The sequence below is a fragment of the Nipponia nippon genome, unplaced genomic scaffold, assembly GCF_047370975.1.
Source record: "Nipponia nippon isolate SJK-2023a ecotype South Korea unplaced genomic scaffold, ASM4737097v1 scaffold_3, whole genome shotgun sequence".
NCBI classification, from domain to species: domain Eukaryota; kingdom Metazoa; phylum Chordata; class Aves; order Pelecaniformes; family Threskiornithidae; genus Nipponia; species Nipponia nippon.
Genome location: NW_028262347.1, coordinates 112,908,288 through 112,926,347, shown reverse-complemented (window position 1 = coordinate 112,926,347; position 18,060 = coordinate 112,908,288). Strand labels below are relative to the sequence as shown.

Below are 18,060 nucleotides of genomic sequence, written 5' to 3'. Positions count from 1 at the left end.
GCTCCATCCGCTGTTGGTTAGACAGCGTTGCTTCTCTGTGTAAATCTGTCTCTTGCTTGAGATGCAGCTGAATAAAACATGCTTTAATGTCGTCTGTGTCCTTGTTAGCCTGTGCTGGCAAGGCATTTCTCTTTCTCTTTCAACAGGCCATAATTGTTACTATTCCCGGGCAGTTTCTGACTTCCCAGTGTTAGTCTTGATTTGCCAGCTGGATGCATGTGTTTATGCACACTAGGAATGAGGGCAGAGAGCTCATACCTTTGTTATGCTTTTAGGCAAGACGGCAAGACTGAGTAGATAGCAGTGGGGACCAGGGCATCCTCCATTCAAAATAAAGCACTTGAGGTTTCCACTTGTTAAGTTTTATCCTGCATTAGTGCAGCAACCAGCAGCGCTCTGTACACATGCCCCGGCACTTGGACCTGCCAGGCTGTTGCCAGGCTTCAGCATCTGATGCTGCTTCCTTGTTGCAAGCTATCTTTTTCTGCTCTGTAGTGCAGTTGCACATGACCAAAGGCCAGTACCTCATTTTTCACAGGCCTGCTGATATCAGACGGATTTTCCTTGTGTTTTTATAACATCCCTTCACCAGGGAAGGGAGAGCTGTATGTCTGGATGCACTTGGCTTTGAATTTCAGGCCACCTCAAACAAGACCCCATCATGTAATACTGGAGACCTGCAGTTGCAGAGCAGGATTTTTTCATTTTTCGGCTGTTTTCCTTCACATCCCCAAGCAGGAGTTGTCTTGGAAACAAATCTGGCCACTTCTAAAGCCTGGTTAAAAACAGCCACGAGGTTAACCAACTGCCCTGTCCTGCCTTCGTGCTTTGACTGGGCCTTCTGGTGTGTCTGACCAAGATCAATCAGATGTCTCGTGGATTAGTATAACCAGTTCGCCCTAATGCACCTTCATTTAGCTCTGGTGCAGTTTTTCATCCGTCTTTCAAGATTGTTTGTCCTACTTTCAACTAGCATTAGAGCCAGAAAATCTCATTTTGTCAAACAGGTTTACAGCACCTCTAAGAAGTTTGGTCTATATTTAACCTGTGGCCTATTTTCAACATAACTTAGCACAGGAGGAGGTGAACTCCAGCCTCTTTTCCTCTCCTGCTGGTCATTTCTGAAGGCAATCCCAGAGTCGTGTCACTTAGAGCTGTTGTCCCATCTCTGTGGGCTGGGGACAGCTCTTTGGCCTTTTTTGGCACCATCGAGCTCTAGATTCTGAACAGCATATTCATAGCACGTTTCTGCCTGGCGTGCTTGTCTCATTGGTTTGAAGTCTCGCTTTCCAGTACACTTCAACATAATGTGGTTGTTTCCCAAATTGTACTTAACTATTGCTGTATGCAAGAAGTGCTGTGTACCTGTGCCTTGCAGAGTACGTGGACGTTGTTAGCCAGGATGTACTGCGAAGCCTTCTTCACGCAGAAACAGCCTCTCTGCCTTTTTTTTTTCCCAGACACTTAATCAAACTTCCTTTCCTGTTAACCTGTTAATTTAGGAGCAAATTGTTGTTTGCTTTTTTTTTTTTTTTTTTTTTTTTGCAAACTCTGCTTTTTCTGTTGACGGTGCTTAATGGAAAGCTTTATGGAGCACATTTATCTGTTGTATTAGTGGGTGTTGAGTCTGTAGATTTTCACTGCTTGGATTTGTGTGCGTTGACATAAAGCCTGTAATCCCTAACTGCATTGTTTGAGGTGCTGTGCAAACACATGTCATGGAGACTGTCCCAGCCACAGAGCGCTTATCTACTCAGTGTTATAGTTTTGCACATGTGGACCAAATTCTGTTCTTGTACACATGGCACAAAAATTACATTGCCTGACTCTAAGAACCATTGCTTGTCTCAATTCATTGCATCCTAGTCGACATTTGCAGTCAAGACATGCTATTTCCTTTCTTCTCAGGTAAGTAGCCAGGCGTAATGTTTTCCGTTTGTATTCCCTTCCCCCTGCCAGGACTGTTTTGCCTCCTCTTGCTTGGTAGTTTAGATGTTTGAGGCCATGTTTTGAACTTGACTTTTCTAAGTGCTTCTCCGTCCCTGTTTTGTTTTGCAGGCACTGGTTCGGCTTCCTCCTCACATTTCACAGTGCGATGAAGTCTTCAGGTTCTTCGAGGCTCGCCCAGAAGACCTTAACCCTCCAAAAGAGTAAGTGCTGTGACGGATTTCCAGTGGTGCTCAGTTCATTTTGATTAGCTGGAAGGAAAAGGTCATTTGGTTTTATTACTGCTGTAGGTGTGGGAACAGATTTTGTAGCTTTCAAGCACTACCTAGAAAATGCCCAGCAATTACGTACAACCACGCCAGGTGTGTGGAGGACAGGGGATTCAAGCAACCCTCAGACACAATTTTCAGCCATCCTCCGCCCACCTTTGCATTGTTTCTTGCTGATGGTTCTAATGAGGGAACCTCCCCTGGCTTGTGGGTTTTACCTGATAATTATCACCAGAGTCATTTAGTTCCCAAAAGCATTGGCTCAGTAGCAGGGGGAAATCCTGCCAGTAAGCACTTGGCTCATAATTACCAGCTGCTTCTTCAAATGTACTCCTGCCCAGAGATACTTAGTTATCTGAAGGGAGCAAGATTGTGGTGCAGATCCAAAATTGTCTCTGGAGAGTCTATTCTTTCTTAGCAGGAAGCCACAAAAGGCTGGGAAAAGAGTTCCCACTGAACACGAAACAGAATTGTAGCCTTTACCTTGGACCAGACAGGCTGATTCATGCTGATGCAGTCCGGGTTCAGAGGACTAATTTATCCAGGGAAAGCGTTGGCAGGAGAGTATTTACAAGCAACTGTGCCGCCTCGCCTGATATTTCCTTTTCTCCTTCATACCGAACAGGATATATTTTTTTGTGCTCCGCAATAAGATTTTGACTTGCTCCCATTGTGTTTTGTGCTGCTTTGTTGCACGATTCGAAACTTCATTGCAGGCTGTGTTACTGTAATTTGCTTTCTCCAGTGTTTGCACGGCCCATTGGGTAAGGGGAAATGGATATAAAGCTTTTGGGGTTTGGGCACTTCAGTGCATGCAAACCTGTAGTTAGCAGAAAGATTCATATCGGTTTCAGCTGTCTGTTCCCGTGCTGAAGAGAGGAGAGGACCTTTGCAGTTTGATTTCTCAAACTTTGTCTCTTGCACATGCATGGTTTTATACAAGGGGACATATTAGCATTTGTACTAAAGAAAACACTGCTAGTGTAGCTGAGAACAAAGTCTTTTTTGGTTTTTGAATAGAAAAAGAGCAGTTTTTAAAGCAAAAGTCTGGAAAAAGAGCTGATTTTTTTTTTTTTCTAGCCAGCCTTGTTTTAGAAAAATGTCTGGGGTGAATAAATACAGTTGCATGTTCATTGTTAAACACATATTGCAAACTGACAAACCATTGCAGCAGGGTATGCCTATACTCTGAGACCTGCTGACCATCACAGTTTCCATTTATGGGTCTGTAAGAAGGTTTGCAAAGGTTGCTTGATCCCACAACACCCCTCTGATGCAAGGAGACATCCCCATGTGCCAGGCAGAAGCAGACACCCAAAAGAGGAGTGAGGTCCCCAGGGTTATGGGAGAGTTCACCTGGAAGATCTCAAATGGACTTCGGGAGTCTGCTGTAAACACTGTTTAACACTCCTGTCTGCTTTCTGTACTGATACGGACCCTACAGCATTAGGCCTGAGTAAAATAGAGTCAGGATTGGACCTCGGCAAGGCAGGGAATGGGGACCAAGGCCCACCCCCGGGCTGGCACTAGCCATTATGGCTTTCTTTCCCTTTTCCCTCCTACAAGTTGTTGAGGGCCTTTTGCTGAGCTCCCTGTTCGACAGCCTTACAGCAATTTTCAAGTTACCCACTCGCTCCCCTCCCCGCAAAAACAAAAAAGACTAAATTTTCTCAGCCCAAGCCTCGCATCTTATTCCAACCTAGTAATAAGTGTGATTTATTTCCCTGGAAAATGTAGAGCAATAACCTGATTAAATCTCACTTCACTAATGTCTGCAAGACATTAATCTAGCTGGGTTTATACAAATCCTACCTCGTCTTCTGTAAGCAAACTGATCTTAGGGAAGGTGTCTAAGGTTTCTGCTGGGAGCGCTTCACAAAAGATGTATTGTTGAAACTGAAGATTAGTCTCTACAAAAAGATGATGTAAAAGCCAATGGAAACATCTTAGTGTTTTTCTTCTGTGAACTGAGGGGGAAGGGAAGAGATCTGGGGCTCACTGGACCACTGTGTAGGGTCCAGGGGAAGGACACCTCCAGGGTGATTCTCAGCCTCAGCAGTCACTGCAGGAAGGAGCACGATCAGCCAGAGAAAACCTCAATTTATTCCCTTGTTTGGCTACTCTGCCAGCCCCTCCAGAAACAGTGAGCTAGTGGTGCCCAAGCCCTATGAATTCAGTCCTCATGGTCCACTGTTCATCTCACTGGGGGTGTTAGGGGTGTAGCCTGGGGGCAGCATCTAGTCTACCCTAATTATTTTATCTATTTCTTCAGCTGCTTCTTTTAGCCCTCAGTGCAGAGGCGGTCCGTATATTGGTATATCAGCATAGACATGGCATTCAACTGGCTGGGTTAAAGGAGGACAAATATTGCCAAGTGAGGGACTCAGCCACCAAGGGATGGCAGAATGGAGTTGCTTGTGCCACTTTCATGTCTTCTCTCTGTGCACAATGAACTGGTCTTTAGTGTCATGATCACCTGCTCTGTTCTTCTGCAGCAGCTCAGCCTCATAAGACAAAGCCTGACCTAGAGTTTAATTAATGGATTTTCAGGAGTGTAGCCTTAATCCCATGGGCATTTGGGGTTTTGAGCCAGAGAGTCCATTGAGTTATGGCATGTCTGCAGAGCAGTGGCTGAGCGCGTGCTCCCAGCCAGAAAAACATGGAAGCTTAAACTTCAAGGGAGGAGCCACAAAAAAGTCTGATTTACCTCGCAGCTGGGATGTGCAGAGAGGTATCCATGCCCATAATTGCTGAGCCATGACTTGCTATGATGCATGTGCAGCAGTTTATGTATTACTGCAGTAATTCAGCTGCGAAGCTGTGCCCTTCACTTCTGTTCCTATTGTCCTAAAAGAAACCAACATTTCCCTGTAGTCTCTTAGGCGCTTTTGCAAATGTGTTCCCAGCTTCTTCCTTCTAACTCTTCATCTGCCCTACCCTTGCCTCCTGCCTGCTTCTGTGTGCTGTCCTCCCCAGGTTATGGCTTGCAGGCTGCTCCCTGCAGAGCCATTTCCTACTGCTGCTGAGCTCTGATTGCCCGCAGTGCTGAGCAGCACACAGTCCAGCTATAAAAAAATCTGGACATTCCAACACTATTATAATCCGGCCAATTTGTTTGGTTGGATTTGCAGCTTAGATTTTCTGTTTCCTGTTTTGGTGATGGTCCAGGCTTTTGAGTCCTGTGACAACAGGCAGAAGGTATTCCTCTCAGCCCCATTAAACATCTTCTGGGTACAGCAGCTTACAGGCAGATAGCTGGAGAGATGTCTCAAGAAATCACAGCGTTTGAACCGGCTGACAGTCTCCTCTGAGTCTGCTCCTGCCGGTGGAGCTAGCTCCAGGTCAGATAGCTCCCAACAGCAGCTTTCCTTCATGCTGCATGGGAGAGACCATAGGATGACACTAAATCCCTCTGTGGGATAATCTGGGAGCTCTCTCAGCCCATTTCACATGGTGAAAGCATGGCCTTTCCAAGGGAGCTGGCATGCGTTGGGAGCACCGATGTGCAAGGCAGGGTTTGGAGCTCCCGTGCTGGTGTTCGCAGGGCAGCCACTTCTGCTGCTCTCGCTCTGCTCTGCCCATTAGCTGCAGAGAAAGCAAGCTTCAAACCATCAACTCTGGTACAAGAGGAGCAGTTTTCAACTGCTTAGGTTTGTAATATGTGGAATTTTAGTGTTTGAGCGAATGCATATGTATATAGGCAAATGGCTGGGCTTGTGTCTTTCACCATGCCCGTGTAAGGACCAGATCCTGCATTGCTATGGCAAAAGATACTGTAAGGTAAGAAGGCTGTGCATTTTTATTTATCCATTATTCTAAGTTAAAACACCATGTCACTGAAAGCCATTCATTTGCTGGATACTTCTGTTAATAATTATAATTACTGATAACTAAGCCAGAGGTGGATTAATTTCAGACTTCTACTGGGGATTTAAATTCAAGGCTGAGGTCAGGCCAGGGCTCATAGTCAACAAACAAAATCTCACAAACCATTTTTTTAATGATTCTTTTTTACTAGAAATAACAGAAATACCCAAAGAGTAAGATTAATCAATTAGACATTGCATATGGTCCGCTGCTTTTAGGGCTTTTTTGCAGTGAGGTTCAAAATATCACAGCCAGACCACTCATGTGAGAGGTCGCTTTTTCTTTCTGAGTCTGGATCCAGGCTAAAAATCAGACCAAGAACCAAGGATTCAGTTCTCCAATACTCCCCCTGCAGAAATGCATGCAAGCTCAAACGAGATTTCTATTTAAACCACCACTAATAATATTAACAACTGAATTTAAAGCAGTGTTCAGTATCTGAGAATATTTTTCCTATAAGAATCATAAAGCAATTTTCAAACAACATGCAAATCCAGGAAAACTAGGGAACTTATTAGGTATACGACATAATATTATGAGGGTTGATGCAGAAAATGGACTGAATGTTGAAGGTGCCTGTACTGAAGAACAGAAATGCTTTATTGTGGTCTGTAGCCATGAGCTTTACTGATCGTATCTCTATCACATAAATACTGGTGTAACACTTGGATACTCAGATGTCAGGTAGCCACTGGAAAATGGAAGCTGGATTCTCCCTTTATGCTTCACGTATTACAAATGTCTGATAAGGAAATGGGAAAGCAGTTGCCAGGGTAATGCAGTGACCTTGTTAAGGAAGGATGCTGTAGTTTATGAGTTTACCAGTGCTAAAGCACAGTTCCCTAATACGCTTTTTTCTGTCCATAAGCATGACTGTGTTTACATACGACTATTTCTGTTTCCCAGATGTACTCTGATCTGCCCTGTAATAACAATTCAATTACCTATTGGTAGAGGAGGAATATTTTTCATCTGTAAAATATTTATATTTGTATTTATCCTGATTTGCTTGATATTATGCAAATATTTTCTCTTATATTTCATCCCTTATATTTCTCTAATATTTCATCCCTTTAGAATTGTGTTTCCCAACACATTTGATAGTTGAGTCTCTGAGCAGATGTGCTATGAGGAAAGCTGTCATTCTTTCTTTGTGGTTGCTCTTTCTTACAGGACTTACAGTACAGATAATTTTCACGTCATTTAGGAATGTGGCCAGCACCGTTTTATGACAATCAGTGTTACAGTCTGCACTTGGCAGTGGTATTGTGACAGCTCAAGGCACACATTTTATTAGGGAAATTCATTCCACTTGTGAGATGCAGAATGGAAATTAATTTCCCTAAGAAATGCAAAATCAGAAAAAGATGGAAGTTTTATTTTTATGTGATTTATCAGCTGGGAAGTAAATTGTAAAACACAGAGCAGGAAAAGCTCTGAATAAAGATGGTGGCAGGATAAGGCAGTTAAAACCCGCTGTTCTGAACGGAAGAAAAAGTTAATATTTTCAAAGAATGACTTAATCACTATCACTGAGATTTAGGTAGCTAAGGATGCAATAACCTGTTAGGGCTGAGTTTGCCAAGAGCCTTGCTTCGCTACTCCTAGAAGTCATCCATCGCTCACTGATTTCAGTGGCAATTAGGTACCACGGCTCTTTGAGCATCTGAGTGTAGTAGAGCACCTCTGTTTAGTTTTTCAAAGGTACTGTTTCAGGCCTGTATTTACTAGAAATATTTGGCCTCAGCACCTAAATTTGTTGTGAAAATGGTTTTTTGGCTTCTAAATCGCAGAAGTACTTTACAGTATCCTGCTCATATTGTGGGACTGTCATAAATCTGTGGCTGAGAGGTCAGGCAGCCTTGTGCCCCAGAAATAGAGGAGTGCAGTGTGGCCAGTTCCCAGTTGTGCCCCCTCTGACCTGGAGAGGGGGAGCTCAGTCTCTGAGACCTGGCCATTGTCAGATGGGGCTCTAGATACCCCGACAGCATACGTGGCCTTTCATCAGTGCGTATTATCATGATCTTTGGGAAGGTCTCGCTTGGAGATTGTTATCTTAAATAAACTAAGCCAATGTGGGGATGGAGGAGTCTCTAGGAATGGAAGAAAAGGAAATAACAGATGCATTACTCGTTCTCTTCTTTAGTTTCACATGGGACTTTCCCTTTTGTTTGCAACATACAAACGATTTGGGCTGGAATATCAAATGGAGGATATTGAAATTTGCTACTGGCTGCAGCATCGGTGATACCAACAAAGAACTCAGCTTTCCTGAGAGAAGATTTGAATCTTTTTGCTACTCATCCAGAAAATGAAAAAAGAAATTAGATGTAGATAAATATCAAACAATAAACCCTGGGGGAAAACAGAAAGCACGTTAAATGAAGTAGGTTCAGCAACCACAAAAAACAGATGTAGAAGAATGGCAGTTAGAACAGCATACGTTACTGCTGTTACCATACAGCACGAGCTTTTATTCCTTGCCTTGAATATCACATTTGGGTTTGCTCGTGCTTTGTAGGTCTGACTGTGAAAGGACACGGGGCTGAGGGGAGCAAGGATAGTTTAATGTACTGACACTTGGCACTGGCGGCCAAGTGTACAGAAATAGCTTTTGCCTGGATTGGTTATGAGCGTGCTGCAGGGTTTAAAAGCGGCATGCTGTCACGGGCACAGGATGGATTAAGAATAACCAGACTTATCCAAAATCCATCGGAATGTGACCAAGATCAGAGCCTTGCCGACATGCTGCTGCTTCAGCAGTGGCACCGGACACTGCCTTGCTGGGGCCTGACAACGGTAGTGTCAGTGCTAGTAGAAGTTTACTGTTTATGAACACAAATCCAAGACATTTTTTTTTTCTTTCTCTGTTGAAGAGTTGGGACTGAATAGGTGTTTGGAAATGCGGAGATACTGCCTTTAGAAAAACTAAATGCCAGGCCTGTTGGCTTGAGGGCCTTCTCCCTGTCCAGTAATTTTTGTTCATATCCTAAAGGAACAATCACTGCTGATAATTTGCCAATGCCTATTTTGTAGATTAGAAAGTAATAGTTTGCTTAATGTTTAACTTAACCCATGAAATTCCTTCCTTCCGGAGCAGAGAAGTTTAGTCTTTAAAGCAGGGGACTGGGAAATCTGCTCCTTACTGTCTCATTGATTTATTGTGTGATGTTGGAAAGGCCTCTCACATCTCCTGGCTCTATCTGCAATATGATTGCAGATCTACGGTTTCAGAGATTTGCTAAGAGGATTTGATTCGGGTAAAGAAACCCCGTTCTTTCCATAACATGATTCTAGAAATGACCAGTTAGAAAAATAATTTGTTTTTAAAATCATCAGTCAACGTTGGAAGAAAAATTACTTCCAAAATCTGTCAGGAAAGCCTGTTCTGCCGGTGCTTCTATATGCAAAACCAGTTAGGGAGCCAAAAGAACAAATTTATTCATCTGGCAGTGGGAGAAACCTGGGCTAATGAGGCAGGATTGGAGCGGAACCAAAATATAACTGGATTCAGAGTTTATCAAACTTGTTGTGAAGGATTTGGGGCACCCGTTATCCTTGAGCCCTTGCTTCTAAAAATGTTTGGCTCAGTGCCACAGGATCTTCTGAAAGTCTCTTTAAAGACTGGTGATGCTTGGTTTGATGTCCCAGAATAGGGTCAGCCCATAGGGATGAATTGCCCGTGCTGATAAACACAAAAGAGATCTTTAGATCCACGCAGAAGAGAAGCGTCTGGTCCTGCTGTGATTTGTGGGTAAGCCTGGAACTGAGGAGAGGAAGAGGGATGGGGACTTCCTCTTCTTATCTGGATTTCTTGTTCTGGTGAGCCCCTGCTAGCAGGTTAATTGCAGGCACTGGGGTATCTGTCACCGTTGACTCATGACCTGCCAGGCAGGAGGAGATGGGTGGAGTTTTCTTTTCACTAACATGACAGAATTGAATATAGCCTGTCTTGTCCTCTGTGTGTCACGTCTCTGAAAAACAAGAACAGGCAGCTTATGTTACAAATATAATTATATCATGGAGAAGAATCCAGCTTGTCATTGCTATGTCTATATTTAACATGGTTGCACTATTGTTTGACGAAGATCTTTTTCCACTCTGAAGAGGAGGGCACTAGGAACAGACATGCTCAATGGGGTGTTTGCTGCCAGGGTGATAAATTATCCCCCAGTGGCGCCTGGGGTCAGATGGGACTTTTCAGTGCTCTGCACTTCCTATTGTTGATCACTATGTAATTTTGACATTGCTTATCTGGAGAGTCCCTTTATTTTTAATGCTGTTGAGGATCAGTAGCCTTGCTGGTTATAAAAAGGATTTTTCTCATGTACACGTGCCTAGTGCAACCCTATAGCGATTCTGAACTGGCTGGGGGCAATGTAAGACATCCTATTACATTTGATAGGGTTTCATCAGGCTGTACTGTATGTTACAAGGGAAGGCATTGCTTAAAATGTGTTTTAATGCTGTTGGCTACAGGCCATATGGAGTTGACATCTCACATTTATTTAAGGTGGAGCATTTCTGTCTAAGCACTGGGAAGTAGAGGTGATGTTCCTCAGTAAACAGGACTTTGAACTCTGAGAGCGTCTGGTACTGCCCTTAGCATCCAGCAGTTGCCACTGAAGAGAGAGGAGGAAGCGTTAGCAATCAGAGAATGCTGAAGGACAGGTAAAGCAAGTCAGGTCTCTCTGGAGAGCCACTGCCTTCTGCTTTGAGTTAGGAGGAGAGCTGGGCTTCCATTCTGGCTTGGCTGTATCATAACAGCGCGTTACACAATTATTGTTTGGTGCACCTGGCTTCACCTGTTCACCCCATGCCCCCAAAGGATTTGTGCTGGAAATCCGTTTCATTACATACACAGGGCTTGGTGTTTCGTGTGCCCAGAGTTTGGCATTCAGCTCCCAGTGCTGTTGCTGTTTAAAATCTTGCTTGTAGCAAACCTGGAAAGAAAAAAACATTTGTGGCAGTAGGGAACCGTCCCCTGGAGTGCTGCACACGTCCAAGATGATCTGTTTTGCTCTGTCCTTCTGTCTCTTGAAGAATGTAGTGCCTCCTTTAGGACTTAGGATGTATAAAAAATACCAGACCTCAAGTAGCTCTGGCTGTAGGAGACACAGTGATTTATTGGTAGATTCTTTTCCACCCTTTCCATCTTCTTGACTGGTCTGCAGCTGACTGTCTTTCATGCGTGCTGTTCCCAGAAACACAAGCAGAGGATCAAATAACAACATGTTTTGACTCCAAATTCTGGAGTGACTTATCATGTTATCAAAGCTTTTGATTTAATTGAAATTTCACAGATAACCCTAGACCTGCTTTAAGTGCAGACTCAAGTGCCAGTGGGAATTCAATTAAACACACACACACACACCCTCCCTTTTAATGCTTGCATTTTGTTTGGGAGGTTTATGGAAGGGATTTGCTACTGCTTATCTCTAACTAGAGCTGTGTGTCTGGGTTCAAAGATACCCTTTGTCTTTGGGCCACTTTCTTTTTCCAGTTATGCCAGAGTTTGATTGGAACGACCCTGCTGACAGTAATGGACTATTAGAGATTTACGCTGATGTAAGGATTGCAGAATTTGTTGTGTTAAAAGTAGAATTCTTTCCTTGTTTCCATTCACATCTCTTAAAACAATTGGCCTAAGCTCAGGAAAGATGTTCGTTTAAACAGACCTCAGATATATTCTGAGTAGAGGATTGACTGTGGCTTTGCAATACTTTAGTCTAATCTAATAAATGCTGGTTATTTGCTGGATGATTCTTGCAAGCTGTATTTGCTTCCCAGCTCCAAGGAGTTTTAATAGCCACTCCAGTAATGCTGACTGCAGTGCACTGTGGTGAACCTCAGAACACTGTATATGTCTGATTACATTTGCTTTCAATTACAGTCTTGTGGGTTTGAAAAATCAGAGCAGTTCAGGCTCATTTGGGAACCACCGCAAAAAATCACTAGTAACCTGAGACACCTAGTGCTTGAAAATATAAAAGAAGAAGAAAATGTTGAATGTTGGGGGCCAAAAAATGTCTGTTTTGCTTTATGAGAAGAGACCCACTGCAACAACTGTGGGGTTAGGACGGCAGGGGCACCATATCTAACAGATAAACCTTTTCCTTTCCCATCCAAGCGGGCAGGGAATGAAGTGTGACTGACTCATACCAGAGACAGCATTCATCAGAGACTTAAAGCTGTCCTGGTTCACTAGTGAATTAGCAATATTGCCTCCTTTGCTGCTCCCCGTTGGATAGGTTGCTGGTCTCAGTCCTTTTTCTAATTATTAGAACCTCACCAATGTTGTCCTCTCTTGCTAGGGGAGCTGTAGAGTTCCTGAAGATATTAAGATTAAATTAATCTTCTTATTTCTGTCAAAACACAGTGTTCTGTGGAGATGTTGATTATCCTCTGAATCTGGCTAAAACACGAGCTTTCTTTTCATGAAAACGTTTTACCAAAAATGAACCTCTCAGTTCCTGTTGAAACATGGTCCCGAAATCCAGAATTTGGCTAGTTTTCATCAGCCCTACTGAACAGCAGGATGGCTGTAGAGTGAACAGACGTGTACAGAGACATCCAGCAGACGGCTTTGCGGGTGACCCCTTCTGCAATGGCATTCAGGTCTCTGGGTGCTGCGTGGTTGGGACTTGATCTGCTGTTCGCGGTGCTGCGGTGTGTCTGGTCCTGCCTACTTGATGCCTCACTCTTCCAGCGGGCAGCTCTGAGAGCATCGGTCATGTGGCCGATCCCTTTCTCATGAACACATTAAAGAGCAAGCCCTGGTGCAACACAGGAGCACAAGTCTTATGAGGAGCGGCTGAGGGAGCTGGGGTTGTTTAGCCTGGAGAAGAGGAGGCTGAGGGGAGACCTTATCACTCTCTACAACTGCCTGAAAGGAGGTTGTAGTGAGGTGGGGGTCGGTCTCTTCTCCCAAGTAACAAGCGATAGGACGAGAGGAAATGGCCTCAAGCTGCGCCAGGGCAGGTTTAGGTTGGATATTAGGAAAAACTTCTTCACTGAAAGAGTAGTCAGGCACTGGAACAGGCTGCCCAGGGAAGTGGTTGAGTCTCCGTCCCTGGAGGTATTTAAAAGACGGGTGGATGTGGTGCTTGAGGACATGGTTTAGTGGTGGACTTGGCAGTGTTAGGTTAACAGTTGGACTTGATCTTAAGGGTCTTTTCCAACCTTAACGATTCTATGGTTCTGTGATTCTGTGATTCTATGAGCACTTGTTTGGGGTGTTACAAATATTTGCTAAGTAAAAGAGGAGCAGGGAGGGTTTCACTGGGAAAAAGCCCAGCCACAGCACTGTGACACCAGCAATGGCGCAGTGAATTTTCACCCCAGGTGAGGAGAATGATTTCAGCTATTCTGAACTTAGGGCCAGAAGGTGAGGTGTAAGGCTGTCATCAGCCCCCTGAAAATACAGGCAAATGCAAACAAGATATGTAGACTGAGTAACTGGGGTAGCTTTTTCTCTGTAGTGGGGACCAGTATATTTTGCCAATGGTGTTCTACATTTCTTCCTACAGGATGGGACATTTTAGCAATACAGCTCCCACATTTGGGGAAGCATGTGGGTAACAAAACTGAGCGCTTTCCTTTCTGTGGTCCCAATAATAACGTTCTTCAGCTTGCACATAACCTGAGCAGTCCCTGTAGCCGGTAACTTGGATGCTGAGGCATCTTGCTGGGTCTGGATTAGTTCCTTCACCTCCATATGTATCTTTATAGTGAAGCTAAGGGCCAGGGGCAACTAAAGAAAGCTGCAAGAGTTGTTCACATCCCTGCAAACAGCTTCAAACTCTTCCAGCAAGAGGTCAGTGGAAAAGTATCTTATTGTTTGCCGGGTAGTCTCAATGCACAAAGCAGGGCTCTGTTGGACACGCACTAACAATGTTATTAACGTTCATGATGCATCAGTGTCATCCCCTGGGGGGAGGAGGAACCCCCGGCGGCTGAACTGCACAGGCCACACCAGCTAATGAGATGCTCTTCTTGCCAGGCCTGACAAATAAGCTTCTGTTAATCTTCACTGTTATCGTTTTCATGCTCATCTGTGTGTTCAGGAGCGGGTTGTTTTATGGATCCTTGGCTGAGGGATGGCAGGGTGACCCACGCTAGCTAGCGAGAGGGCTCTGAAAGTGATCTGGGACCTTAAGAAGAGGCAGACGTTCAGCAGATGAGGAGAAAGCCTTGAATCCCTTCAATAAAGTAGTATGTTGAAGTGAGTAGTTGCAAGAAGTAGGAGTTCTGCAGAGGACGGAGATAAAAGGAGGCTTTCAGGCAGGAGAGAGGATTTCTGCCTTTTCCAGATGTAGCATTTGCATTTGGAGAAGGAGAACTGCCAAAAGGCCAGGCTGATGAAGGATGCTTTGTGGTGCTTCCAGCCTATGAAAAAACACAGTACTTTGAAAGTTAGGTGCTTTTGGATTATTAGGCAAGGGATGAAATAGGCATCTTAAGAGGAGTCCCTTTCCCCCTCTTCTTATGGAAGGCCGGTCTCCAGTGCATTATATAATTACTGCCTTTTTTTCCTTCCTTTTTTGTCTGCTTTCTCTTAAGGCTTTTTTTTAAAATACACTCTTGTCTCAATCATTTAGCATCCTCGTAAATCAGAAAATTTTGTCCGTGCGTATTTATGACAAGTGTTTTATATTTAATTTTTTTGTTGACAGGCGTATAAACTACTGAGTCCTGGTTTAGTGCCCAATAAGTCCTGATCCCTGGCAGGATAAATAATGTCTGTGAGAGAAGATTGAATTAATATCAGTGAACAGAGGATTTTTGGCTTTAAGAAACAAATATTGCTTTCTGCCATGATTTTGTCTATCCTAATACATGCTCAGAAAATGTCCAATCTTATCTCCATTTCAGATACATTCACTTCAGATATACTCATGCCAGGGAACTGTGTAAGTAGAAGATGTGACTATCAGTTTAAGAGAGCATTGACCCAAAATAGAGCATTTAACAGCTTGGGGCTCTAATGGTCCTTTTCAAGTTTCCTGAAGAAGTTTTGCCAATTGTGTTTGCTTCTTCTTTTAAGGCTTTATTTTTGAAACATCAAAATAAATTCCAGATTTTGAATGAAGTAGGACACATACCTACAGAGATACACGTCAAAAACATTTCACCTCCAGAGGAATGCAGCTAGATGACATTAAACTTGCTGTCAGCCTCATCCTGAGAGTGGTCCTCTTCCTCCAAACATTTATGCACGTGGGTAGTTTTCTACACAGTGAATAACTGTATTGAATTCAACAGGAGCACATGTGCACCCAAAGTTATTTGTGTGTGTTCATGTGTATGTTTGTTTGACGGTAATGAAAAATTCTGGAGAGGGCTGGGATATAAAGGAGGTTCATTCATCGGTAACCCCCTCTGCAAATCCTGTTAACTCTTCTCTCTTGCCTGGAGATTGACATGCATGTGAGTACACACACACGCAGGCTTTGGAGCTAGCACAACAAATTTAACTTGAACTAAGTCACGAGCTTTCAAGGGATGAGGGTAGGGGACTTCTATTCTCGGAGATGCCTAAACACAGACATCACACAGCAAAACCAGCAGAGAGGCTCAACTGGCCTGAGCATTTAGAGGTTTTATGGAGCAGACAATTTGTGTGTGCCCTGAATGCTCTTTTTATGCATTTATTTTTATAAATATTTCATAAAGAAAACCAAAAAGGGCTTCAAAGCAATTAGGTATGTATCTTTATCTGTATCTTTGAGGGGAACTTTTAATTGTGTAGCTGTAAAATCGAGGGAGCACCAATACAGTCTCCATAAGGGAATGCAGCCACTCTGGGACAAAGCAATAAGCACAAGGCTATGCAGAAAACCTTTCTATGGCTGTATTTGCTGTAAGATCCTGTCAAATACCATTTTCACTGTGGTTCGTTCGCTTCCGCTAGCGCTTGCTCCGTGATCAGAGGATTTTGATTCAGCCATCAGAGTTTGGCAGGTCTCACTCCAGTATAAAGGACTAGGTCATTGCAAGCTGTCTAGTGTGTGTTGTAGGCAACTGACTTATTGTCTCCTAGTTTACATACATACATAAATCTTTTATGTGACTGGGCATTTTAAAATTGTGCTTTATTCTTATGTCTTGCTTTCTTTTTGCTTTCTTACCATCCCTGACTGCATCAGCTTCTCTGCCTCACATTGGCATATCTTTTCTTGTGCCATTTTTGACTGTCCCTGGGTTCTTCCATTCTCCTTACATCCCTTGGATATTGTCTGCTTCCCTCTCTATGTGTTCTGCCCTGCTTCCCCCAGAATTTCTACACATTTCTATTTCTCCCACTGGTACTCTCTGTACATTGGGTTTATTCACTGTCTGATGTATTTCTTCCATCACTTTCTCTCTTTTCCATATCTTTTCATCCCCAGTCCCACATAAGATAACAGAGGAATGATAGGAGTGTCCTGGACACAGGTGAGATCCTGAGGCTGAGGATAAGTGTGCCCTTGCTGTCTTGCAGAAGTCGCCTGAGTGCTGGATTTGCTGCTAGCATAGACTACAGCCAGGACAAGCCAGTCTGGGGCCATAACAGAAACTGGGAGTAAACCCTGTGCTACACACGTCGTGCTCAGGGCAAGGGTCTACCCTCACCTGTGTTAGTGTCCCTGATAACCAACCCTCAGCAATATGGGGAAACCTGCTCTTTTGCCCCACTGAAGGCAATTTCTTTCAGGAGAAGTGATGCAAACCTAATTTGGCAGAAATAAAATCATCAAGGTCTTGTGCTGGTCTGTAACCTGTAATTTTTGTAGAAGTTGTCTCTGTGGTCTGCCAAAGAGAAATTCGTCATCTCTGGCCTGAAGTTACTGGGTAATTAATCTTCCGTGGTGGGTAAGGCGGGCTGGGTTTTCAGTCTGCAGGCATGGAGAGCTCTGAGCTAACCCGCAGCACTGCTGAACCTTTTCTCTCTCCCCTACTTCTTCATTTTCCCATGACCTTAGGAAAAAAAAAATCCGCACTTCATAGGTCTTTTTTTTTCTAAATCACACTTTATGGAACACAGTTTTAATACTGTACGGTGCGTGTTTAATGATGTCCATATGGGTTTGTGGGTACAGGAATTAAATACATAATGGTTCACGATGACATAACACGGAAATGCAACTCCCGCAGTGCTGGTGTGTAGGCTGTAAAGGGTTATTAATAAAAATGAAGGTTTTAAATAGAAAACAAGCTTAGCAGCACCGTTTTGGCCTCAGGCCCATCTCTGAGTGATGGAAAAAAAAAAGGCTGGAATATATGCTCTTTCCTCAATACATGAAAATAAATACATTTTACCACCATCCCCTTCTAAATGTTTCAGAGAGAAAGCTGCAGGCCTGATGCATGGCATCTCTCTTCAATCAGAGCCTGAGCTCAGGGAGGTCTGGAGGGGATATTTCAGCAGGGTGCAGAACACATCAAACAAATACTAAGGGGGAGATTGATGCCTTAGATTATTAAAATGGGGTAAGGCCACAATGTTTTGATTGGCAAAACCTTTCAACAGTCGGACATTAGTGTTTCAGAAGAGCAAACCGCTCTGTTTGTGGGTGAGCCAGGAAAATAACAACTCACACAGTTTGGGGGAATGACCTCAAGGAAATCCCATCCCGTCTTGTAACCAGAGTTGCTGCATCAGTAAGCCAAGGAAATTACATAATGCGCCTATTAATATTATAGACAAACAAAAGCAAGTTTACTCTTCTGTGTTCAGCCTTGTCCTATCTGCAGTTGCCCCAGCCCTTTTGTTTTAAGTCTTCAGAATAAATGAGACAGCAGTGGATGATGTGCTGAGCATCTCCCTCTGAAGATGCTGCATCTGAGACTTCTCTCACTGATTTCCCATCGGTTGTTAGTGACAGTAACTGCATGGGCAGCACCAGCACAAATTGAATGTGGTCCTTCTCTTGGCTGGTTCTTTACCCAACATTTTTGCTGGAATTTGAGATGGTCTCAGAGCAAAACACGTAGA

General features: G+C 43.7%; 1 protein-coding gene across 3 annotated transcripts in view; it reads left to right on the top strand.

The window, feature by feature from the left end:
- SH3PXD2A (SH3 and PX domains 2A) overlaps positions 1–18,060 on the top strand; it is a 273,771-nt gene that overhangs the window by 118,377 nt on the left and 137,334 nt on the right. For all 3 annotated transcript variants that reach the window (XM_087765178.1, XM_087765179.1, XM_087765176.1), the window contains exon 5: positions 2,059–2,150. In XM_087765178.1, coding sequence (XP_087621304.1) covers positions 2,059–2,150 — 92 coding nt within the window. The remainder of the gene's footprint in view (positions 1–2,058; positions 2,151–18,060) is intronic.